This window comes from Gopherus evgoodei, chromosome 24 (assembly GCF_007399415.2).
Source record: "Gopherus evgoodei ecotype Sinaloan lineage chromosome 24, rGopEvg1_v1.p, whole genome shotgun sequence".
Classification (NCBI taxonomy): Eukaryota; Metazoa; Chordata; order Testudines; family Testudinidae; genus Gopherus; species Gopherus evgoodei.
The window spans coordinates 10542909-10569726 of record NC_044345.1 but is presented as its reverse complement, the minus strand read 5'-3'; the positions used below and the strand labels follow the sequence as shown (position 1 = coordinate 10569726).

The 26818-nt window shown below is 47.8% G+C and overlaps 1 protein-coding gene across 1 annotated transcript in view; it reads left to right on the top strand.

Annotated features, from left to right (window-relative positions):
- Positions 1–1189: 1189 nt before the first annotated feature.
- The window catches only part of LOC115639627 (zinc finger and SCAN domain-containing protein 21-like), a 40360-nt gene continuing 14731 nt past the window's right edge, over positions 1190–26818 (top strand). The window contains exons 1-4 of the mRNA XM_030542613.1: positions 1190–1245; positions 13856–13945; positions 15037–15225; positions 23686–23814. Coding sequence (XP_030398473.1) covers positions 1221–1245; positions 13856–13945; positions 15037–15225; positions 23686–23814 — 433 coding nt within the window. The 5' untranslated portion in view covers positions 1190–1220. The remainder of the gene's footprint in view (positions 1246–13855; positions 13946–15036; positions 15226–23685; positions 23815–26818) is intronic.

The following is a 26818-nucleotide window of genomic DNA, read 5'->3' as shown; positions in this document are numbered from 1 at the left end:
CTGAATCAACAGACAAGGGGGGGTTCGTCGTTGCGCTGTTCCCCAATATTGCGTTAAGCTCGTCGTAGAACCGGCATGTTTTGGGGGCAGAGCCTGACCTGCCCTTTGCTGCTTTGGTCTTCTGATACGCCTGTCTGAGCTCTTTCACTTTCACTCGGCACTGTAACGAGTCCCTGGTATGTCCCCTCTCCCGCATGGCATTAGAAATTTTTTCAAAGGTTTTCTCATTTCTTCTGCTCGAGCGCAGTTCTGAAAGCACCGACTCTTCTCCCCATACAGCTATCAGATCCTGTAACTCCTGTGTGCTCCATGCTGGAGCTCTTTTCCTATTTTCAGGAGACTGCATTGTTCTCTCTGCTGCTGAGAGCTCCACGCTGTGCAAGCAGGAAATGGAATTTCAAAGTTCCCGGGGCTTTTCCTGTTTACCTGGCCAGCAGAAGAGTACCTTTACCTGTGTAGAGCGGCCACTAGAGCACTGTGGGATACGTCCCGGAGGCCATTAACTTCGATGGCCGTCCACACTATCATAAAATCGATTTTAAAAAATCGATTTTGGGGTTACTCCTCTCGTTTTGATGGAGTTCCAAAATCGATTTTAGGGACCCTTAAAATCGATTTTATGCACTCTGTAGCGTGGACGGTTACAGCTTAAAATCGATTTAAAGCTCTTAAAATCGATTTAAAGCTCTAGTCTGGACCTGGCCTGAGATCAGCGGGTTGGAGCAGTGGGAAGGTTTCAGGTATGTCCGTTGGAATGGGAAGGTTTAGCTGCTTTTCTGAGACTGCCTTGCATAGGGCTTGGACACTTGGAAAGTTAAGGGCAATCAACTGAAGGGTGAAGTGAGAGTGATTGGGGCTTGTCTACCTGGCACCGGGGCCATGAATTGTAGCCTGTGCTGACCTGTAGAGTTCTGACTGCTCCATGGAGACATGGGTGGCGGAACTAAAAGGCGTCCACTGTGCATTAACATAGTCCTTTTTGAAATGGGACTATACAGCATATTTAGTTAGTGCCAGCAGATAGAGCATAACATGTTACTGTGCTCTGTAATTTATGCACTGAAGCACAAGCCTTAAGTTAAAGCATGTTTTCTTCTGAGAGAAAGCAGGAGTTAAGGGGCCATAGTTTGCCATAACTTAAATTCTCTTCCTAGGCCACTTAACTTCAGGATGAGACACACACCCCCCTCCGCCACGAGGATGTAAATCAATTTTGACGTATGTGCTTTGACTTCACATCTGAAGGTGATGTGCCTTAACTTTTCTGTCCCTGTGTAAACATGGCTTCATGTCCTGAGTATCCAAATGGTAACAAAGAGAGGTGCTGGAACAGTTTTTACATGGGGGGGCGCTGAGAGCTATTGAACAAACTGTAAACCCTGTATATGATGGAAACCACTGCAAGCCAGAGTGTGCCGCAGCACTTCTAGTTCTAGCACCTATGGTAACAAGTAGGTTTGAAGTTAATTCCCTTAGGGTACTGGCTTTCCCTACCTAAACGCCCCCATTCCCCCCCACTCCCTGCTGGTCTGTTGCCAGTGTAGTCATTTTCCACACCCCCATAGATTGGAACAGCCAGGGGCACCATTTAGGGAGGGCGGGCAGGGGGCTTCTCCCCCTCCGTTTCCTACCGCAGTGGAGTGCAAACAGGAAAACGAACTGTTGCTCTGCGCTCAGAGGAATCTGCAACCCTTAGCTGGGGTCTGAGTAAGAAGTTGCTGTTGGCTGACAGGGCTGTCCTCCAGGATGTTGGATCAACAGCTCCCCCCTGGGCCCTGGGAAAAGTAAATTACCTGGCTGTGTGGGCCGCTGCTGCTCCGTGTCCCAGAGCCGGAGAACTGTCTGCATTGCTTTGCACCCCTGCACAGAGCGAGTCTAAAGAGGTTCCCAAATGCCCCCTGAAGCTGGGTGCCTGAGAGCCTGTGTGCCCTTTAGCGCCCCAGCAGCAGTACAAGCAGCCCTGGGACCAGGCGGATCTCAAAGCACTTCATGTGGCTGCTTGTCACCCAGCTGAGAGCCAGGAGAGAGCAGTTTCTGGGAGAAGAGACCTGTTGAGTGCTGATCAGCTTTGTGAGAGAGTTAAGGAGATCAGTTTTATTTTCATTGTAACAGTCAGTCAGACATTTCAGTTGGTCTTGATAGAAATCAGACTAAGGCATTGTACATAGCTCTGCTTCTCAATCAGAAAATACAAATGTTTCAATTAGTTTATGGACTCCTGGGACACCTTTTTTACAATTCCTGCAGTGTTTTTAATCCTACCAGGTTGTTACAGCCTTAGAACAGGTCTCTCTACTAATGTCCTTAATATTTGAGTATGGCCTTGAAAATAACATTGTTTAGAGGGCAGATTTTCTTAATAACATTTAAGATGTATAGTGTCATATTTTCTTTAAGACACAGTTAAGAATCATCCAGTTGGGTCACTGTAGATGCACACTTAAGATCTCTGTGTTACATTATAAAACTGAACAGGTTCCAGAGGCTAAAACAGGCTTTCAGATCTGTCATTTGTAAATGCAAGTTCAATTTTTAAATTTGTTTTTATGTTTTGAATCTTGACAGTGTTAGTACCTTCAACTGGAGTGTGTTTTCATCTGTGCTGGAGAAATATCAAACACATTAAATATATAGCTTATGTTGAAGACTTTATTTCTAATTGACAAGTAACTTAATAGGAAAAGAAAACCCATTGGGAAAGGGATAATTTACTAGAAATACAACTTCAGGTGTGTCAGAGCTGATTGACCAGCATGGGTTTCTTGTGTATTGTAATATTTTCTTTCCAATTATCACTTTAAAAGCTTTTTTTTTTTTGTAAGCTAGTGCCAAAACATTTTTTTCCTTTAATTTGTTAGTTATTCCACGTTTTGGAAGAATGCTTGAGGGGAAACTCAACTACTTTAGACATAACTTTTTAATGAGAATTGAGATATACAAATTAAGCTATTTGCTTGCTTATAATTTTCCCAAAGGTAATACTTTTAAATTTATATGTGGGTGATTGGTGTGATGTTTTAAGGACAATGATATTAAGCAAATATTTTAGATGAATTTTATTTACCGATATTAAGGCTTCTAAACTTATGTATGAAAGTAAATGCAAAGTAATGCACATTGGAAAACAATCTGAGCTATACACACAAAATGACGGAGTCTAAATTAGCTGTTACCACTCAAAAAAGAAATCTTGGAGTCATTGTGGATAGTTCTCTGAAACAGCTGTGCAGTGGCAGTCAAAAACCTAACAATGTTAGGAACCTTTGGGAAAGGGATATCATAATGCCTCTTTATAAATTCATTGTACGCCCACATCTTGAATACTGTGGGCTCATCTGATCGCTCCGTCTCAAAAAAGATATACTAGAAATGGAAAAGGTATAAAGAAAGGCAACAAAAATGATTAGGGGTATGGAGCAGCTTCTGTATGAGGAGAGATTAAAAAGACTGGGACTTTTCAGTTTGAAGAAGAGATGATTAAAGGGGGATAAGATAGAGGTCTATAAAATCATGACTGGTGTAGTGAAAGTAAATAAGGAAGTCTTGTTTACTCATAACATAAGGACTAGGGGTCACCAAATTAATAGGTAGCAGGTTTAAAACGAACAAAAGGAAGTATTTCTGCACACAATGCACAGTCAACCTGTGAAACTCTTTGCCAGAGGATGTTGTGAAGGCCAAAACTATAACCGGGTTCAAAAAAGAACTAGATACATTAATGGAGGCTAGGTCCATCAAAACAACAAGGAGTCTGGTGGCACCTTAAAAACTAACAGATTTATTTGGGCATAAACTTTCATGGGTAAAACCCCCACTTCTTCAGATACATGGAGTGAAAATTACAGATACAGGGATAAATATATATTGGCACATGAAGAGAAGGAAGTCTCCTTACAAGTGGAGAACCAGTGTTGAAGTCTAATTCAGTCAGGGTACATGTGGTCCGCTCCCAATAATTGATGAGAAGATGTCAATACCAAGAGAGGGAAAATTGCTTTTGTAGCGAGCCAGCCACTCCCAGTCCCTATTCAACCCCAAATTGATGGTGTTAAGTTTGCAAATGAATTGTAGCTCTGCTGTTTCTCTTTGAAATCTGTTTTTGAAGTTTTTTGTTGAAGGATGGCTACTTTTAAATCTGTTATTGAATGTCCGGGGAGATTGAAGTGTTCTCCTACTGGCTTTTGTATGTTAACATTCCTGATGTCTGATTTGTGTCCATTTATCCTTTTATTTAGGGACTGTCTGGTTTGGCCAATGTACACGGCAGAGGGGCATTGCTGGCTCATGATGGCTATATCATATTAGTAGATGTGTGGCTGAATGACCCCCTGATGGTGTACTTGGGTCCTATGATGGTGTCACTAGAGTAGATATGGGGACAGAGAAGGCAACAGGGTTTATTATAGGGATTGATTCCTGGGTTAGTGTTTCTGTGGCGTGGTGTGTAGTTGCTGGTGAGTATTTGCTTCAGGTTGGGGGGATGTCTGTAAGCGAGGATTGGCCTGCCTCCAAAGGCCTGTGAGAGTGGGGGATCATTTTCCAGGATAGATTGTAGATCATTGATGTGCTGGAGAGGTTTTAGCTGGGAGCTGTATGTGATGGGCAGTGGTGTTCTGTTATTTTCCTTGTTGGGCCTGTCCTGTGGTACCCGTCTCGCTTTGTCAATCTGTTTTCTCACTTCCCCAGGTGGGTATTATAGTTTTAAGAATGCTTGATAGTGATCTTGTAGGTGTTTGTCTCTGAGGGATTGGTGCAAATGCAGTAGTGTCTTAGAGCTTGGCTGTAGACAATGGATCATGTGATGTGTCCTGGATGGAAGCTGGATGCATCTAGATAAGTAGCAGTCAGTAGGTTTTCGGTATAGAGTGGAGCTGAAGAAGTGTTTTTCTAAGTCAGCCATAAAAATGTTGGCATACCATGGGGCCATACGGGTACCAATAGTAGTGCTGCTGACTTCAAGGTAAAAGTTGTCCCCAAATCTGAAATGGTTGTGGGTTAGTCTCAAAGCTCAGCCACCAGATGTGCTGTGGCCTCATCAGAGATAGTGTTCCTGACAGCTTGTAGTCCATCCTCATGTGGAATATTGGTGTAAAAAGCTTCTACATCCATGGTGGCCAGGATGGTGTTTTCAGGAAGATCACCAATGCATTGTAGTTTCCTCAGGAAGTTGGTGGTGTCTCGAAGACAGCTAGGAGTTCTGGTAGCATAGGGTCTGAGGAGAGAGTCCAAATAGCCAGATAATCCTGCTGTAAGAGTGCCAAAGCCTGAGATGATGGGGCGTCCAGGATTTCCAGGTTTATGGAGCTTGAGTAGCAGATAGAATAAATACCTCTGGTCACGGCTCTAGGCGTGTGTCTGTGTAGATTTGTTACTGTGCTGTAGCAGGGAGTTTCTTGAGCAGATGGTGTAGTTTCTTTTGGTACTCCTCAGTGGGATCAGAGGATAGTGGCCTGCAGAATGTGGTGTTGGAGAGTTGCCTGGCAGCCTCCTGTTCATAATCCGACCTGTTCATGATGACTACTACACCTCCTTTGTCAGCCCATCAAAAGCTATTAGCCAGCATAGACAGTGATGGTATCCCTAGCCTCTGATTGCCAGAAGCTGGGAATGGGTGACGGGTTGGATCACTTGATGATTGCCTGTTCTGTTCATTCCCTCTGGGGCACCTGGCATTGGCCACTGTCGGGAGACAGGATACTGGGCTAGATGGACCTTTGGTCTGACCCAGTATGGCTATTCTTATGCTTTTTAATCTCTCCTTATACAGAAGCTGTTCCATGCTCCTAATTGTTTTTGTTGCCCTTCTTTGTACCTTTTCCATTTCTATATAACTTTTTTGAGATGGAGCGACCAGATGAGCCCGCAGTATTCAAGATGTGGGCGTACCATGGATTTATAAAGAGGCATTATGATATTTTCTGTTGTATTATCTATCCTTTTCCTACAGATTCCTAATATTGTTAGCAGTTTTGACTACCACTGCACATTGAGTGGATGTTTTCAGAGAACTATCCACAATGACTCCAAGATCTCTCTTGAATGGTAACAGATACTTTAGAGCCAATGACTTTATATGTGTTGCTGGGATTATGTTTTCCAATGTGCATTACTTTGCATTTATCAACATTGAATTTCATCTGCAATTTTGTTGCCCAGTCACCCAGTTTTGTGAGATCCCTTTGTAGCTCTTCTCAGTCTGCTTTGGACTGAACTGTCTTGAGTAGTTTTGTAAAATCTGCAAATTTTGCCTATTCACTGTTTACTCGCTTTTCCAGGTCATTTATGAATATGTTAAATAGTACTGGTCCCAGTACAGATCCATGGCGGACACCACTATTTACCCCTCTCCATTCTGAAAACTGACCATTTATTCCGTCCCTTTGTTTCCTGCCTTTTAACCAGTTACTGATCCATGACAGGACCTTCCCGCTTATCCCATGACAGGTTACTTTGCTTAAGAGTCTTTGGTGAGGGACCTTGTCAAAGCTTTCTGAAAATCTAAGTACAGTATATCCACTGGATCTCCCTTGTCCACATGCTTGTTGACCCCCTCAGAGAATTCTAGTAGATTGGTGAGGCATGATTTCCCTTTACAAAAACCATGTTTACTCTTCCCCCCGCAACAAATTATGTTCGTCTATGTGTCTAACAATTCTTTTCTTTATTATAGTTTCAACCAGTTTGCCCAGTTCTGAAGCCAGGTTTACTGGTGTGTAATTGACAGGATCACCACTGGAACCCTTTTTAAAAATTAATGTCACATTAGCTATCCTCCAGTCATTTGGTACAAAAGCTGATTTAAATGATAGGTTACAAACCACAGTTAACAGCTTTGCAATTTCATATTTGAGTTCCTTCAGAACTCTTGGGTGAATATCATCTGGTCTTGGTGACATACTACTGTTTAATTTGTCAATTTATTCCAAAACCTTCTCTAATGTGATAGCTCAATCTGGGACAGTTCCTCAGATTTATCACATAAAAAGAATGGCTCAGGTTTGGGAATCTCCCTCACATCCTCAGCCGTGAAGACTGATGCAAAGAATTCATTTAGTTTCTCTGCAGTGGTCTTATAATCTTTGAGTGTTCCTTTAGCATGTCGATTGTTCAGTGGCCACACTGGTTGTTTAGCAGGCTTCCTGCTTCTGATTCATAATTATATTTTTATACTTCACTTGCCAGAGTTTTTGCTCCTTTCTGTTTTTCCTCACTAGTATTTAACTTCAACTTTTTAAAGGATGCCTTTTTGCCTCTCACTGCTTCTTTTACTTTGTTGTTTAGCCACGGTGATGCTTTTTTGGTTCTCTTACTATGTTTTTTAAATTGGGATATACGTTTCAGTTGAGCCTCTATTATGGTGTCTTTAAAAAGTTTCCATGCAGCTTATGTTGTACAGATAAAACTACACAGGATCTTTTCAGGGGGCAAGACAAAGATGCCACATTTATTTTGATAACAATTTGATTTATGACCAATAACTAATATCCTAATCCTTACACACACACACACACACACACACACACACACACACACACACACCAGATGTTCTGCAGCTGCTGCATAGTTACCAGTCCTGGACATAGCTTGAGTTCGTGGCTTGATTTTGCAGCTTGGGTTTGTAACTTGTGGTGGCTAACTGGCCAGGAAAGCCGGGCACAAGGACCAGCTGGGTCTCTGTTGGGCATGCACCGAGGTCCTTCCATGTTGGCAGCAGAATGTTACCCTCCAAAGTCTTCCATCTTACCCATCCTCTTTGTAGGCTTTAGTTTGAATCCAGAGTCTATAGGTCTTGCTGTGTCAGGCTGCCTTTGGGTTTGGTGATTGATCACCCATCAATTGCAGGTGTGACTTTCAGCCTTGGACCTGGCTTTGATCTTTCTTCTATTGTACCTTTTACTTTTAGGGTGGACTCTTCTTACTTTGTTAGGGCTGTTGTCTAGGTCTTCAGCCGTTGGTATTTCAACTTTATCTCATCAGGACAGGCTGGTGCTGGAGGTTGATTCCATCATTCATACATGCCTCATTCAAACATCTAAACTAAACTAATAAGATTACAGCAGGGTTTGCAAAAATGAAGGCTGGAGGAAGCTTTTACAAAATGGAGTGAGCGTTTTAAAGTGGGGTTTGAATTACAGTATGGCAAACCGTGAACAGAAGTTACAATGTAGGCAAGTGTAGTGAATGATGAACAGAAGTTACATTAATAAAGTGAACAATTAAAAACAATTTCATTTATCAGTTCTACACTTGCAGGGATTTCACTTTTGGTGCTGTACTTCTTAATTTCTGTTTAACTAACCTCCTCATTTTTGTGTAGTTCTCCTTCCTAATATTAAATGCTACATTGCATTGGCCCTTTTGGTCACCCTGGGGTCTCATGTTGGGTTCTCCACTGTGACACCCAAGTCCTTTTCAGGGCCTCTGCTTCCAGGATAGAGTCCCCCATCCTGTAAGCATGACTACAGCCTTTGTTCCTAGGTATATACATTTACATTTGGCCGTATTAAAATGCACGCTGTTTGTACCCAGCTTACCAAGGTGGCTCTGTAGCAGTGTCCTCTTCCTTCTTTACTGCTTCCCCCACCTCGTCTTTGTGCCATCTGCAAAATTTACCAGGGATGATTTTACATTCTCTTTTAGGTAGGTAAAAATGTTAAATAGCATAGGGCCAAGAACTGATCCCTGTGGGACCCCACTAGAAACATACCTGTTTGATTCCAAATTGATTTAAGCCCAAGCAAAAAAATAAGCCTAGTGCAACTTGGTCCTGTAGACAAGGCCCAAGATAATTTTTAAAATGTTTAACTCTGACTTCTTCTAAAAACATTATTTTAAAGTTTAAGAAGGACAAACCTGCATCACTGGTGGAAAAAAAGCCCTGAGTCTCTTGTGCCTTGGTCTACAGGGCATGGCCGGTGAAAGCAAACCTGGAGAGTCCTGACTAAACACCCAAGATTTGGGGGACCTGATTCTCTATTATGCCAAGGCCTCTTTTTGCCATTCTAGCACCATAAAACAGGTGGAAATGGCCTGCTGAGAATTCCCTTGTGCAGCTGCTCTGCAGCTGATGTGGAGCTGGTGGAAGGTTTCTGAACCTGAACCTGCCCTGCTCTCAGCATCCAGCTGGAGAGAGACTTTAGGAGGAAAAACCACCTTGTGATACGTTTTCGTGGGCTACAGCTCACTTCTTCAGATGCATAGAATGGAACACACAGACAGGAGATATTTATACATACAGAGAACATGAAAAGGTGGAAGTACGCATACCAACAGGAAGAGTCCAATCAATTGAGATGAGCTATCCTCAGCAGGAGAAAAAAAACTTTTGAAGTGATAATTGAGATGACCCATAGAAGGTGTGAGGAGAACTTAACATAGGGAAATAGAATCAGTTAGTGTAATGACCCAACAATTCCCAGTCGCTGTTTAAACCACAAGTACTCCTGTTCTTTTTGCGGATACAAAGTAACACGGCTGCTACTCTGAAACTTGTGATAAGTGTCGTTTTGGAGGGAAAGGGATGGGCTAGAGCTGTTTAAAGTCCAGTCTTGTTTCCTAGAAGACAAAACACAACAAATGTACACAAAAGGGGAAAGAAAAGAACAACTAAGTTAGAAAATGCAGCTTCAGTCTCTGGAGTTGATTCTCACTTTCAGCCTCACTGCTGGAAAAACACAGCCCCAGCCGCAGGGTCTTACAAGCCACTCCAATACCTGGCAAACGTGTACCAGCATCAAGCTGTTTAGGGCATTGCTTTGAGCTGCCTCTTTCTGGTCACAGGCTTAAAGCAAAATATGTTAAATATTGCAAAATATGCAGTCTTGGCTGGTGACGCCACGTTCATAGTAAATGGTAGGAAAAAGGAGAGGGAGAGAGGAAAGTGAAGAAATAAATTACAGCTGGAAAAGGACACGTTTGGGCAAGGAAAACAGTCTCACATCACAGGGGGTGCTTGGGATTCAGGTGGAACCAGTTGAGATGTCATCTGGGTCCCGCTCTCTGGCTGCGTCTGGTCAGGACATCTCTCAGGACCAGGATGGACGAAGGTTCAGGATCTTACGCAGTGGTGGAGGTGGCAGCTGTGATGCTGAGGCTCATTCCCATGCCCAGGGAGCATTGGGTGGAATAGTCCACCCCCTCATTATTTTGTCCGCCAATTAAACCTAGTTTCCAACACACCAGTGTGTGTTAATTGATTTTTGGTCTCACCCTATTCCTGTTCACCAGGCATGGTCTTAACAAAGTCCTTGAGTTATACCAGGAGACCTTATTCAGTCTGTCTCCCTTTCTTATCTTTTCCTGTCAATATTTGTTCTCATACGTTATTGGGACATATCATGAACTTTCACTCGCTTCTCATAGTCGAGCTCGCAGGATAAATGTGTAGCCCTGGTTATTATAATAGGTGGATCAGGGCACGGCTGGAGCACCATACTGCAGTGACTGTTCTCGCTTACGCTAGGAGTGGGGCCGGCCACTGTGTTGTCCCAGAATAAAGAAGCGCAAAGGTGGTCTAAAGCCTATGATCCCCCTCCAGCCCTGTCCCACGTGCAGAATGGAGTAACTGAGAACTGGGCCCAGTGCATGTCCTGTGTCCTCCCCCAGCCTCTCTGCTGATTACGCTGGCTGGGGGAGGAATAAGGTAGAGCAGAGGACCTGCAGTGTTCCCAGGCCAAGAGACCATCCTGACTTCTATGTGGGCAACTTTGCAGATGTCTGACCCAGCCTTCAATGTGTTATCTTGGAGGCTGAGGCTTTATCTACGCAAGTCAGAGAAACTTCAGGGCATAGCTATAGCTGGGTAACTATTACTGATCCACTACAGCACTCTAATAGCTCCCTGTGTGGACACTATACAGAAATAAGTGACTTTGTTCCAGAATAATTGTTCCACTTTGGAGTGCCAGTCGATCTCCCCATGCAGACAATCTTTTAAAGACCTGAAAGCTTGCAAACAAAACTGCCAGCAAATCCCAGGCTGTCTCCATCTTCCCTGTTTATTGCTTGGCCTCTCAGGCTGGGCTGCAGTGTACCAAGGGGCAGATGAGTATCTGGGGTCTGCAGTCTTTGGATGCTTTGCCATAGCTTGCAGCAGGGCGAGTGTTGCAAACAGGGCCCAGGCCCAGCGTGTGCTGCTGTTGAAAGGCAGCTTGAATCCAGGCAGTACTGACCCCTCCCCCCCCCCCAGTACAGATTGATCCACCCCATGAATGGTCTCCTTTAGCAGACTTGGCACAGAATTCTGCAGCGGAGTCAGGCTAAATGACCTGAACCTGCCTCTCCCTGCTGCCTGGGGAGATGCTGGAGCTGGGCTCTCTTTGACTGAATAGGCAGCGGGTAGTGGTGTGTTCTTTAGACAGGGCCTGGGCTGTTGAACAAGCTTCCACCCGGCTGCCCACCAGGGCTGTCTGCGGGGACCATGTGCGCAGGCAGCCAGAAAAGTTGAGGCCGGCTGGGGCTGGGGTTGAGTGGGGAAAACCTGCCTTCTGGGCCTTAGGGTGGAGTTCTTCTGGGGCTTTGTGCTTTAAATGATGTCCAAGAGCAGATGGTGCCTTCCTAATGTCATTATAGATAGCAGTAAGAAAATAGTGGAAGGCAGCACGGTCCAGGGGATAGAGCCTGGACTGGAAGCCAGGACTCCTGGGTTCTCTGCCTGGTGCTGTCCATGTCCTCACAGCAAGTCACCACTTGGTGCCTTAGTTTCCCTGCCTGCAAAATGGGGGCTAATGATCTTCATTCAGCTTTGCAAAGTGCTTCAGGATCCTTAGGGGTCGGGGCGATCAGAGGACAGGGAATAGGGGGGTTGAATGAGGGCAAGGGTCCCAGGAGGGCCGTCAGGAAGGAGGGGGAGTGGGGATGAGAGGAGGGGTTCCAGTGGTGGGCAAGGGACAGGGAGAAGGGGTGGTTGGATGGGACAAGGGTCCCGGGGGGGCCATCAGGAATGAGAGAAGGGGTTGGATGTGGTGGCGGGGAGCAGTCAGGGGACAGGGAAGGGGGGTGGATGAGGCAGGGGTCAAAGAATGCGGGGGGTTGGATGGGGTAGGAGTCCTGGGGGGGCGAGCCATGACCCCCTTGTGGGGTGAGGAGGGAACCGGTTGTTAAGATTTTGGCAGCTTATCACTGGCCGGGGGGTGGGAGGCTGAGGAGGCGAGCGGGTGGGCAGTGGCGGGGAGGCACGTGAGCCGGCAGCGGGGAGTGGGGGGCTGAGGACAGGCCATGAGGGCAGGGGACTGGACTCGATGACCTCTCGAGGTCCCTTCCAGTCCTAGAGTCTATGAGGAGACGAGCTACCTGTCGGTGGCTGACCTGTTCTACTGATCTGGTCTGGCTCCCATCCCCTCTCCAAGGGGTGCAGCCGTCTGGAGGTGCTGCCTTCCACACCTCCCTCAGTCACACCTCAATCATTCAACAGAGCAATTGATTACAAAGTGAGGGGAAGATCTTATTCTAGTTCTAGGAAAAAGACATTTTTCTTTTACCTTAATTGTACTACCTGTACATATTACCAAGGTTCGCTGTAACATATTACCAAGGTTCAATACTGCTTTTCGGCGGGGCGGCACTGGGGAAAGAGGGTTTGTTTCCATAGGGCGGGTGGTGCTTTGTGGGGGGGGTTGTTTCGGGGGGCTGGACGGCGCTGTGGGGGTGTTTTTGCATGGCGGGCGGTGCTGAGGTGTGTGTTTCGGCAGTGCTGGGGGAAGTTCGGAGGGGCCACGGGGGGTTCGGCCCTCAGCTGTTTTCTTTGGAGTAATATGGCCCTCGCCACTTTACGAGTTGTGCAGGTCTGGACTAGATGCTCACAACAGTCCCTTCTGGCCTTAAAATCTGTGAACCTCTAAGTGTGAGCCCAGTCGGCCCTGCACTGGCCACTGGGGAAGGGCCAGCTTGGCCTTGATGGGGCTGCTCCAGCTCTGAATTCTAACTGCACCTCCCCTGCCCTCCTGAGACTCTGCCCAGACAGAGGGGTTCAGCTCTAAGCAATGGGGGGTGGATGGTGAATGCCACTAGATTGGCTCAGCAGGAGCCTTTATCCATACAGCCGGCTCCCCCATCATGACTACACTGTGCCATATCTCCTAGCCCTGTGGGGGGGGGTGGGCAGGGCATTGGGCTTGGTGGAGCAGGTTAGGGTACTCTTTACTTTCTGAAAACCAGGCCCCCTGCTTCTTCCCCCCCACACCACAAGGCCCCGCCCTCCACTAGCTGCTCTCTCTGCCCCCCCACCCCTCCCCCTTTCTTCTCACTCAATCCTCTCCACCCACCCCCTGGCCCAGCTGGGCTGTCCCTGATGGGAGCTGCAGCCTGACATAGAGCTTGCTGCCTTCCTGCCCATGAGATGCAGGCAGGAGGCAGCTCTGGATGAGCTGATGACCCAACGCCTTCCCCTGGGGTAACCGGACTTTTGGTGTAAGGTCAGTTCTACTGACTGGACACTGCTAGGTCCAAAACCAGGCACCTGGCAACCCTAGAGCAGGGCCAGGTTTGCTGCTGACTTGTCAGGTGTTTACGTAGTGGGGTTAATGAGCAGAGAGCTCCATTCCACAGCAGTGGTTCCATGCTGGCTCGGAGCCCTAAGAAAAGACCTCCAAGGCTGGTTCCAGACAACACACAGGCTTATGGGCCTGCCTGTTCAGAGTCTGCATGGGGCAGGCTGCTGTGACACAAAGGCAGATGGAAAACTATTCTAAGGAAAACAGCAGCATCCTTGGGAATACAATGGGACCTGGAGGCAAAGGGAGTTAGCGCCCATTGGAAACCTCAGCCATGCTCCATAGTGGCTCCTGCATTCTGGAGCCATGCGTATTGCCCATTGCTGGGAAGCAGCCTCCCTCAAAGTAACATTTTGCTATTACAGATTTGAGATCCATGCTCAGAAATCAACCATCCAGTCATCTGCAGAGCACCCGAGACAAGACAATGGAGGCCACCAGTCTGCCAAATGAAGGTAATGCCCTTTATCTTTTGAGAACAAAGCATGGAAGAGCAGTATGTCCTAGTGGATAGAGCAGATGTCACGGAGTCCCTGGGCAATGCTCTGGAACTGCTCCCCACAAAGCCAGTTAGAACTTTGGGGAGCCTTCTTTTCCTTGGAGCAAACTGTCTTTAGGGCAAGAAGCTCACACTGCTTTACCTTTTGGGGTTTGATCTTGGAGCATTTAGCATCCTTTGCCCCTTCATGCGCTTTCCACAGTGAGTTCGCCCAGGCGGGGTCCTGGGGAAGCCAGAGGGTCCTGCATGCATCCCCACTTTGCAGTCAGACGTTACTCTCAGTTAGCCAGTAAAACAGAGGTTTATTAGATGACAGGAACACGGTTTAAAACAGAGCTTGTAGGTACAGAGGACAGGACCCCTCAGCCAGGTCCATTCTGGGGCCCAGCGAGCCATACAACCCCATCTGCCCTCACTTCCCATCCCCAGCCAGCTCCAAACTGAAACGCCCACCAGCCCCTCCTTTCTGGCCTTTGTCTCTTTCCTGGGCCAGGAGGTCACCTGATCTTTTTGTTCACCTTTAGCCATCCCCTTGCAGAGGGGAAGGGTCCTGGCCATTTTTTGCCAGTAGACAGAGTGTCAGCCATTTGTGCACACTGGAGACTTAAGAAATGAATAGGGGCAACTGAGGCACCCATACAGTATTTAGAGGAAACATTAAGAGCAGTTCCACTTTGTTACATCAGGTAGTTGGGCATCTGAGTTCTAGGACTGACTCTGCCCAGACCCATTGTGTGACTGCAGTCAAGTCACTTCCCCACCCTCTGCCTCAGTTTCTCCCAAGCTTTCTTCTAGCCAGGGCAGCATGTCCTTAGTGAGCCCCTCAGTCTGGGCCATGCCACATTCTCCAGCGTTATGTTAGACTGGCTTCTGGAGTGATTGAGACAGGGGAGGAGCTGCAATGGTGAGCAGGAAATGAGTCAGGGCGGGTGAGCGTGTGGTAGGAGGGGAAGTGGCGATGATGGTCCTCTGTGCTAACGTAGGAACAGAAGCCGGTAATGATGTGACACCTTGCAGCACCATCATTCTCCTCGTCTCTGCCAACAGGCCAGTTTGCCCCAGGCTCCTTCTTGGAGAAGCTGAATTCCCTGGTGAAAGGAATCGGCTGCCCCAATCCCGATGTGGGGAGGGCTCCACACAAAGCCTTTGACAAGAGATGGCTGAGTCTACCACATCCAGCCCCTCCCCCTGCCGAGGTGCCGGTGACTGGATCCCCTCCATCATCTTGCTCCAACGGTAAAAAAACATCACCTGGGGCATGGTGCACATTGGGCTATCACAGCCCATCTGGGTGGAGCACCAGGAGCAGGTAACAAGGGGTCTGAACCATCTTTATCCCAGGGAAAACAGCTGGTCAGCATGCAGGACCATGAAGAGTGGGCCAGGAGCCTCATTGCCAAGCTACTGGAATGAGCCCTGGCAGAGGCCCTGAGAACCTTCTTGTAGTGTGCACCGTCCATCCCTGCTGCAGCTGTTGTCCACTGAGTCTGTGCCGTGCTCAGCCACCACCCCCGAGCCTTGCCGGCTCAATGTCATGCACCATCCCAGTGCCTCTCAGCTTCTTTGCCCTGCGGCATGGGACCAGGATGGTACGCTCCTGGGACAGGAGTGGCCCCATGGCAGTGGGGAGGAGGAGCAGTGCTTGCCGCTCCAATGGCTGGTGTGTCCACTCAGGTTGGCCCCTACATACTTTCTGTCTTGGGGGCAGGCCCTACAGGCCTTCTGTCTTGGGTGGTTGTGGGGGGGGTAGTGAGGCCAGTCCTGGGTGGATAGTGGGGTAGACAGTGCTGCTGCATTGCAGAATGTGCCTGGCTGTGGGGGAGAGATCTGTCTCCCCCAAACTGGGCCGATGCCCACTTCACCTCACCATGGCCACCCTTCTCAGTCTTGCAGCTCGGTCATTGCGTGGCCTCTCATCTGAGAGCATCCTCGGGTGGGACAGGTGTGGGGTGGGAGGCTGAGATGCCGCTGCAGCTGTTTGTTCCTGTTTGGGGACGTGCTGAGATGGGAGCTGGTGAGGCTGGGCTGGCTGATATCTCTCCTGCATGCCTTGAACCAGAGTTCTGCCTTCGCCCTGACATGGCTCAGCCTCCTCCCTGCCATGACCCAGTCCTGAGTGGCCAGCAGGAAAAGTTCATCTGCATTATTGGGAGTAATATCCTTAACCTCCATTTGTTAACAATCCCCAAAGCAGAATACACACACACAATGCTCACCACTCCCAATAAGGATTGCCAACCCTCCAGGATTGCCCTGGAGCCTCCAGAAGTTACAGATTAATTAGAGATTATGTCATGTGATGAAACCTCCAGGAATACCTCCAACCAAAATTGGCAACTCTAGAGAGCCTTCCAGACAGGACCTACAGTTCCAGTGTGGGAGGGGGATACTAGGATCATTTCTTTAACATCCACCCTAAAGAAGCAAACAAAAGGCCCTGTCTAGGGTGTAGCAAGTGTGAAAAATTGGGACAGGAGCTGGGGGGTAATAAGAGCCCATATTTAAAAAAAACAAAACCAAATATCAGGACTGTCCCTATAAAAGCGGGACATCTGGTCACCCTAGGCCTGCCCAACTTGTGTTTTCCTTCGCTGGTCCTGTTTACAAAATGACAGTCTCTTCTCCCCACTCTGTCTTCTTCCCTCTTCCCCTCTCCATCTGGTTTGACAGATCAGGCTTCATCAGCAACTTCATCCCTTAACTCTTCTTGATCTCTGTTCGCCTCTCCCTCCCAGCAGGGAAGCCCCTTAGCCATAAAGATAAAGCAAAGGCTGGCCTCAGAGGAAATGCAAACCGGGGCTTCCCCCCAGGGGCTGATCAGCACCAGGATCAAAGCCCTGCTAGGGAGGATTCTGCTGCAGGGGTTGCTGGGGATGTTTTCTTAAGGAGACAAATGAGCCTATGGCAGACTCAGAGAGCAATTTTACTCTCTTAGCTCTTTGCCTTCAAACTTGACAAGCAGGTTTGGGTCTCTGTGTTTTTTGGGTGAGGTTGTATAATGGTAGGGGGAGGGTGCTGCTGATTAGCTGTGCATGTTTGTAAATGCCAACTCCATGGGGCTCCCTAAACCCCCCTGCCCTGACAGCTTGTGCCAGATCAGAAATCCCATCTCGTTCCACCTACCCACTTTCCCAGCACTAGTGTAAACTAATTAATGTGAAAGAATTGGTCATGCTTTTTACCAAAGATAATGATGCAATTTCTTCTTTTTCAAAAGCTTAAATTCTGTTAAACATCATCACACCACTTAAAGTTTTAACAAATAAACTTGTAAGTTTAACATGAAAAAACAGAGCCTTGATAAATGCTTTGTAGCAGTCACGCTCAAGTTTTTCTCTTAGGGATATTTTGTAGAAATACCCTAGTCTTCAAAAAAAAAAAATAGCGTTAGTTTGCTTTGTAATGTTTTGCCTAAATGAGTTGCCTGGCATTCAAGGACAATCCCAAACAAACCTATATTGCTCTAAAAACATATTACTTGTAAACCGTAAAGAAAGCTTTACGTTCCCTTCAGCACTACGTGATACAAAACACACATGCAGTCTAACTTAAAAGAAAAATTGGTTCAAACTAGCCTATGTCAGAGAGATCATAACACTAATTACCACTTTTTATTATTTCTTCCTGACTTTTAAAAAAATCTAAATTCTGTTAAACATAATTGCTCTGAGTAAAGTTTTAACCAATAAACGTTTAGAAGTTTAACATGGAAACAGTGGGCACTGATAAATGCTTTGTAGCTGTTGCACGTGCTTTTAAAGATAACACGAGAAAACAGAAATTGATAAATGTAAGCGAAGCAGCTTTGTAGTACATGCTCACACACTCTCTCTCACAAACTTGAAAAGGTAAAATAATCAAGATCCATGTCATGGGGATATTTTGTGTGGTCTAGTAAAATAATGACAGTTTATACAGGACTAGCATTTGTAAATTGTAGAGAAGCAAAGCCTTTATTCGCACCGTTTTTTCCTTAATAATTGAGACATGGCCTATGAAAAGAAACCTATCCCCGCAAGCCGCCACCTCCTGTCTTCTAAAAGAATTGTTAGTGTTTGTTTAATCACAGGATTAAAAATAAATAAAAATGGCTTTTGAACATTTTCTTTCCATTTACTGCTATCCCAAATTTTAAAAAAATTACATTACATAGTTTGTAGGTTGGATTTATCTGCTACAGCTTAAAGAGATGCCAAGAACAGGAAATTAAATTTACTTCATTTCCATAACTAAATCATTATTTTGCAGAGAGACATCCCTATGACACACCTTAAATAATACCCTAGCAGCAACTACATTGTTCTGTTTTTGTCTAGCATCACGTTTAAGGGGCCTTAAAGAATTATTTTTTTGTTTTTTATATAACACCTTACGTTACACCTTAACCCTAGATTCTTTACACAGTTAAATAATATAAGACAGTAGATGAGAGCCCTTGGCAATTACTGAAAACAGAGGTGTTAGGATGACTAAAAGTCTACTGCAGAGGGCGGGGGAGGAGGGGGGAATTAAAATGCACCGCTTTTAAGGAAGAGGGCATGATTTGAGGAGGCATATAGAAAATGGGGGAGATGAGTGGTTCAGGGCTACTGCCTATATTTCTAACGCACGCACGCACCACACATACATGGGGTCCTCTGCAACCTGCTTCCTTTTTGACAACAACCACCTCTCCATATCCTGCTGTGATCCAGACAGAAATCCCTCTTATGTAGGGTGGGAGGCCAATGGACTCTTTACCAATTAGCTATAAACTACTGGCTAAGAAACTATTGTGCAGCTGTTGTACGAAAGAGGATGAGCCGTTCAGACCTATTAAAGATAGAAGAGTCCAATTTCAGCCCTCAAGGAAGGGAAGAGGCTGGCTCTCTGATAGTGCTACATTATAATCCTACAGGAAAACTTATTATAGGACAAGAAGCAACTGATCACATAGACAGCTCATACGTAGTTTCATAGTCCTGGAGAACTTGATGGTGTTGTTTGCCCTATGGTAAAATAACAAATTGCACAACTGTATGTATTTTTTGATTGGCAGTCAAACTCTCTGTGATCTGTTAATTAGCACAGTTTACTAAGTAACATTCTCATTTCTGGAAGGAAAACTCCGAGGTGGTTTATTAGGAGAGGCAGTATGTTTGTCGCCCTAGGAGCTTCCGCTTTTAATCCGACGGAGTGGATATTCACAAGCTTATGCTCCTATACGTCTGTTAGTCTATAAGGTGCCGCAGGACTCTTTGGTGAATTTTACAGATCCAGACTAACACGCCTCCCCCTCTGATACTTGACACTTTTAGTTAGACGTAGCCATTGAGAGACATTTGACTGTGGCTAAAAGGAGGCCGTAGGAGACAAATAAAAAGTACAGGGTCTTCTTATCTGACCATGTTGGCTTATCTCAGTTTCCCTGGTACGTTAGAAACCCTCAACAGGAAAAGTATCAACAACTTACCAGACTGCTCAACACTTTTTTGCCTCTTTATTCCATAAGTGTCTTTTTGACCATTTTGGTGACAATTGTTATGTAAATAGCCACACCAACCATACTGATAACTCAGAGAGCTGTGTATCAGAGGGGTAGCTGTGTTAGGCCTTGGCTACACTCACACTTTACAGCGCTGCAACTGGGGTGTGAACCCCCCCCCCGAGCGCTGCAAGATACAGCGCTGTAAAGCATCAGTGTAATCAGGGCAGCAGCGCTGGGAGCACTGCTCCCAGCGCTGCATGCTACACCTGTAAGGGATGTGGTTTACATGCAGCGCTGGGAGAGCTCTCTCCCAGCGCTGCTGCTCCGACTACACTCACACTTCAAAGCGCTGCTGCGGCAGCGCTCCTGCAGCGCTGCCGGGGCAGCGCTTTGAAATTCCAAATGTAGCCATACCCTTAGTCTGGATCTGTAAAAGCAGCAAAGAATCCTGTGGCACCTTATAGACTAACAGACGTTTTGGAGCATGAGCTTTCGTGGGTGAATACCCACTTCGTCGGATGCATGTAGTGGAAATTTCCAGAGGCAGGTATATATATGCAGGCAAGCTAGAGATAACGAGGTCAGTTCAATCAGGGAGGATGAGGCCCTGTTCTAGCAGTTGAGGTGTGAAAACCAAGGGAAGAGAAACTGGTTTTGTCTTGCAGTAGGAGGCAAGAAAGAAACCAACAGGACTCCACTGGCCATCACATACAGTCCCCAGCTAAAACCCCTCCAACATATCATCAGGGATCTACAACCCATCCTGGACAATGATCCCACACTTTCACAGGCCTTGGGTGGCAGGCCAGTCCTCGCCCACAGACAACCTGCCAACCTGAAGCATATTCTCACCAGTAACTGCACACTGCACCATAGTAACTCTAGCTCAGGAACCAATCCATGCAACAAACCTCGATGCCAACTCTGCCCACATATCTACACCAGCGACACCATCACAGGACCTAACCAGATCAGCCACACCATCACCGGTTCATTCACCTGCATGTCCACCAATGTAATATATGCCAGCAATGCCCCTCTGCTATGTACATCGGCCAAACTGGACAGTCTCTACGGAAAAGGATAAATGGACACAAATCAGATATTAGGAATGGCAATATACAAAAACCTGTAGGAGAATACTTCAGGCTCCCTGGCCACACAACAGCAGATCTTAAGGTGGCCATACTGAAGCAAAAAAACTTCAGGACCAGACTTCAAAGAGAAACTGCTGAGCTTCAGTTCATCTGCAAATGTGACACCATCAGCTCAGGTTTAAACAAAGACTGTGAATGGCTTGCCAACTACAAAACCAGTTTCTCCCTTGGTTTTCACATCTCAACTGCTAGAACAGGGCCTCATCCTCCCTGATTGAACTAACCTTGTTATCTCTAGCTTGCTTCTTGCTTACATATATATACCTGCCCCTGGAAATTTCCACTACATGCATCCAACAAAGTGGGTATTCATTCACAAAAGCTCATGCTCCAAAATGTCTGTTAGTCTATAAGGTGCCACAGGATTCGGAGAGCTATGGCACTGTGTAGGACATTTCTGAGTGTAATTGATGGATTCATCTCCTGTTGGCCTCCATTGTTTGTTCTGTTGCTCACAGATGTAGCCTACAAAGTAAAAGTTCCATTTTATACAAGGCTGATTGGTTCATTGCCTTGGCCCTCGTTAATTCTGCATTGAATCTCAGCATTTACACTATGGCCAGCTAGAAAACCTGACAGGTTTTCTTTCACCTTGTTTGTGGCTGTCTAGTTAAGACCGGCATGACCAGATCTTTGTTTGTGATCTGTGTTGGACCATAGGGGAAACATAATTCTGTGGCTCGTGTACGTAAATCATAGGCGAAAATGTTAGCCACATTTTAAATTTTGAGTACCTGTTTATCACATAACTTGTTTGGGTTTTAATTCTGTAACGGAACTGGCTCAGGAAAGTATAAGACGTGAATAATACAAAACCAAGGGTTCAACAGCCCTCATCTTCCTGTTTCCTTAAACAGAAAGTCCTCCTTCCTTAGGAAGGGAGACAATAGACTTCTGAAAAGTTAGCCTTAAACTATTGACTAAAAGTATTGCACAAGCGTTGTGTAAAAGAGGTTGAGGCAATCTAACAGGATGGAAGTACCTTGAATCAAGCCTTCCCAACAACAGCAGTCCAAGTAGCTCATGAAGGGACCTAGGTGAGGGTTACAAAGATTAATGTCTGTCACATGAGAAGGGTCAGGGGTCACTGACTCCAGGGCTTCCTCTTGCATCTTTCTTTTCTTTGAAAATCAAATGCAGCTACTAACTCTCACAAAAGGGATAGAGCCTGAGAAGGTAGGTAGGTAGGTCAGGATCAGGCAATGTAAGGGCTTGTACTGCCACTCATCACGTAGCTTGTCGGCTCCTCCCATGTTATATCAATTAGCAGTTGGACTCCTTGGAGTCTTTGGTTCTGCTCCCTTTGGGGGTAAAATCTCATCTTATGGTAGGGTGGGTGGGTTGGTTGGTTTTTATTCTAAGGGGGCAGGAGGGTTACGAATGTCGCTCCAGTAACAGGCTTTGTCAGAGGGCAAGGCTCTCTGTGTCCCTGAAGTTGCTCTGAGTCTGTATTCAGCTATTGGCTCAGGAAGGCCGTTCCATAGCTGCATCCCTTGGCTCTTATACCATCCTTGGAGGATTGTTTTTGCTATTATTGAACATCTGTCAGTAGTAACTGCAGCACTGCCAACTTGTGTGACTTGTCATGAGTCAGACCATATTCAGTATCTGTCTTCGAGCCCCAGCTCCTGGAGTCGCATGAATATGTAAGAATCTCAGCTTTGGCTTGTCTATAAAAAGCAAGTTTCTAGCGATTATGATGGCAGGGAGAAGCTGGAAAATGTGACCTCAGTGTAACTTTTAGGCTCAGAAACCAGAAGGCAAATAAAAAGAACCCAAAATGTGTACTTGTATTTTTTTAATATCTTGTGGGTTTTAAACCCAACTGATGATTTTTCAGTGCTTTTGGCCGGTGACGCTGCTGCTGTGACTGAACTGCCCTGTCTTTCTGCTAATGTGACATTCCCCAAACAGCTCCTGCTGCGGGCTGCCAAGGCAGCTCTGCCTCTGGAGCCCAGACCGCTCCTGGTGCACTGCCGTTGTCAGTGACTGGATGGACAGGTTGTGCTACTGGGACAATTGGGATGGCCCAAAGAAACAGAGCCAGTGCCCTCTTTGGTTGTGCTTAGATGCCTTCTGTGTCCCTCCTGCAGGGCTGACCTCAGGCCTTGTGTGGTCTTGATGCTGTAGCAGGTACCTGTCAGCCACCTGAAATCTAACCACTTCCCTCACTTGCAGTTGAGATTCCTGGGCATTCTTGTTTCTCCGGTTCCAGATTCCAGCTCGTAGCTCTTTACTTAACTACTTCAGGGTGAACTGTCTTTGGCCCAAGTCATTTGCTAGCTGTTGACACGAAGGCTTTTGTCCTTTGGCCCGTGAATCTCTGAGCTGGTGAGGCTAGTACAGCACCATGAGCTGGACTGTAGCAGTTTAACAGCGGCAGTAGAGAAGCCAGTGGGTATGTCACCCGCAGCTGGCCCATGTCAGATGACTCGGGCTTGTGGGGCTCAGGCTATGGGGCTGTAAAATTGCAGTGTAGAGATCTGGACTCAAGCTGCAGTCTGGGACCCTCCAGGAACCTCAGCTGGGGACCATCACCCCTTTGCACTGGGCATGGCACAAACACAGACCAGAGATGGTCCTTGCCCTCATTAATTCATTGCTAATCTCGTGGGGAGCAAACTGCCTGACAGCTGGCACAGTGCTCCAAGATGGCTTGTGCCAACAGCTCAACTTAAAAAGAAGGTGGTAGCAGCGGCGCACTAGGGAGAGGTGGCTTTTCCAGCACTCAGTGCCAGCCTGGCACCAAGGGCAATGAGGAATTTCTCTCCATCTGTGTGTTTCTTGCACTGGTGACTGGTTTCACGCTTGGACGCTTTATCTTTGCTGACATGGTGACATGAGGAGGGTCATACCCGCTGGTTTGTGGTGGCCGCTATCACTTCCCTGGGTGTAGCGGGGGCTCAGGCTCAGGCCCGGAGTCTGCGGTGGGATGGTGTGTTGTGTCTCTGTTTCAAAGTGACTCTGATCAATTTTCAGTCAGTGCTGGTGGCAGGGCTGCTATGAAATTCTCTGTTATGCCCCACAAGCTGGCGTGTGATTTACAGCTGCTGCTGTTTCAATTTCCCACAGGATTCCCCGCTGTTGTACCACTGCCTGTGAGCGCTCAGCGAGAGCCTGTCGCCAAACCGATCGCTGAGGCTAGCGTCTCATCTGCGCGAGAAAGCAGGACAGCCGCCTGCCCCCTGCATGCTCCTGCAGGTAGGAAATCGCTGCTGTTAGAAGTGATCAATACCCACTTCCCCATCTCCACGGGATCCCCTGCGGAGGGGGATGGGTTCTCCTAAAGTAACATTTCCTTCCTTGTATACCTGTGAACTCTGGCTAAAGGGGGGGAGTTTATTACAGGACTGACCCATCACTGATCCCACTGTGCACATTCTTTGTTGCATTTTTGTCAGTGTCAACAGTTAAACCAACTGGCCAGTTTCCCTTTTGCCTCTTCTCTGTGTCTGCCTTCAGGTTCTCATCCCAATGGCGGGATGGTCATTATCTCTTTGTAGAATTGTAGAGCTCCGAGACCCCACTTGAGGTCAGGGCCCCATTCTGCTAGGTGCTGTGTGTACTTAAAAGAAGAGAACATGAAGCTGAGATGCAGGTTGGAGATGGAGGCTTAGGGGGAGGGGACCTGCCCGAGGGCTTGCAGCAGGGTCATAGCACATCTGGGAATAGAACCTGAGTCCTCATCTGCTTTGGGCTGCAGGCCCTGGCGCGAGCGTGGGAAAGGGAGAAAAGTTTAAATCCAAACAAAGCAACTGTGTATTTGGCAGTTTGGCCCACGAGTCTCTGAGCTGGTGAGTCTCATTCAGCGCTGCCAGCTGTGCTGTAGCAGTTCAGTAGCCCCGGTAGAGAGCCACTGGGTATGTCTGTGCTGCACTTAAATACCCTTCGCTGCTGGCTTTGCTGCATGTCCGACTCTAGCAGCTTGCCAGGGAGCCCACAAAGAGCAAGTGCAGCCAAAGCTCTAGCAGATGTGCGCGCCTTGAAGCAGGTTTGCTGGGCCTAGCTGAGGTCCATGCGGTGTCGTCTTTTCTTCTCCTTCTCTGCGTGCGGAGCTGTTTCCTCTCCCCCCCAGGCTGTCCGCGCCATTCGCTATGCTTCCTTCTGGGGCCAGGGGAGAGTCTGGCTTTAGAGCTAGACTTGCCCTGAGTGTTTCTGGGACTCACCCGCCATTGTTCTAGCACCCTTTGGAGTCCTAGCACAGTGCAGCCCTGTTGCTTTCACCCACCCCTACTGTCTGCTTGATCTTCATTGAGCACAAGAGCCTGGGATTTCGCTCTGGTATCTTGACAGCAGCACAGCGCCTGCTCCAGTCGTCCTTGCTATAACCATGCTGTGACTGCGTCTCCTCGCAGTGTATGCTGCACGGTCAGGCCAGCGTTTCAGCTTGCTTAGAGGCCATGCTGAGGTCTCCCCTCCACTCCATGCTTTAGGTGTGGATTTAGCCAGGGCCTGACCACATGCAGCACAAGATGTTCTTCAGTTTCCCCTCTAAACCCTGAACTGGCTTGATCCTGCGTAGCTGGAGCCAATTTTTTAAGGTCAGGTTTGACAAAGCCCTGGCTGGGATGATTTAGTTGCGGATTGGTCCTGCTTTGAGCAGGGGGTTGGACTAGATACCTCCTGAGGTCCCTTCCACCCTGATATTCTATGATTCTAATGGGATTCTATCTGAGAGCATGCCAGCGTAGGGACAGTGGCCCTCCACCCAAAGGGGTACTGAATTACAGCCCTTCCCCAAGGGCTCTGGGTTTGGGGGGCGGGGGGAGTGGGGAGAGAGCAGCCAATGAGGCATGTGACGCTGAGCAGACACCCTCCCTCCCATGCCTCCATTGTCACTAAGAGGAAGTGATGGCAGCTGATAAGGGAAATGCAGTTCTCAGTGGGAGGGAGGTGGTGGCCTAGTGGGGGTTCGGGGTGGGCATGTTTCTCTTCCTGAGAGAAGTCTCTGGTGGCTCTCCTGTCCAAACTGCCTCCGCCTTCTCTGTCCCAGGCAGCTGGAAAGCCAAGGGGCACTCCTGGGTGGGATTACGATCCTCCCGAGGGGTGTGCGGGGGTTCGAAAGGCCTGGGAGAGAGGAACTGGCCTGGCAGCCGAGGAATCAGGTTGGAGAGCCTATTGTTTGGTTGAGGGATATTTGAGAAGGTGCATGTCTTTCATGGGGAGAAGATACTGTCCTGGGGGAAGGTGCTTTAGAGAGAGATCTCACTGGGACCGAGCGAGGGGAGGGGCGTCCTTGTCACCCACCACAGCATTAAAAAGTCATTCTGATGCTGGGGTGGGGAGGTTGCCAAAGACCCATGAGCTCCCCTGCAGGGAGCTGGGAAGTTGGAGGACCTTCGGGAGAGGTGGACACACCTCTGAACTCTGTGGAAATAGCCTGAAGTAAGAGGGGCAGAGTGGGGAAGCGTTGCTTGGAAAATAGGATCTGACCCTCCTGAAATGGGGACAGGGCTATGATCAGAGTTGGGTGGGTTCCTGGGTTCCGTTTGTAGCTCTGCCGCTGGCTCTCTGTGTGGCCTTGGGTGAGTCGCTGCCCCTCTCTGTGCCTTAGTCTATCAGGTTTGTCCAAGGGGGGGATCTTTCCTTGCCTCCCTGGGGCTGAGGCCAAATCAGTGGCCTCATCCAGACCAAGATGTGGAAGGTGCTAGGTGACACGTGTTAGTTAACACCTGCCACGTCCTCGTCTGGACAGAGGCCTGAGGTGAAAGCCCTTGCTCCTTCTCCCCCATACCGGGGGCCAGGGCAACCCCTCCCCCCCCCCAGGGCGCTGTCTTGTCTCACACATGCAACGGGACTCTGCTGCCCCCGAGCTCGGCCGGGGGTGTTGCTGTGCTGGGCTCCCCAGCAGAGGGAGCAGCCAGCGGCTCTCTGGCCACACCCATTACATGTCAGCTTCAGCCCTGGGGAAGGTAAGGCAGGAGAGCTGAGAGATGCCTGCTCAATCCAACCCCATCTGCCCTTCATGCTGGCCATCCGGAGGGGGGCTGCAGCATCTGGGGCAGTGGGGGAGGTAGGGGAGACCCCATCCCTGTGTGTATGGAGCCATGGAGTGGGGATAAGTCCAGAAATGGGCTGGCAGGGGGACCAGGCTTCTGACCCCATTGCCCTCTGCGGGGACGTGAACAAAGATGGGGTTGAGCCCCAGTGCTGGAATCCGGACTGCCCTGATGTGTGGGGCCAGGTCCCATCCAGCAACCCACTG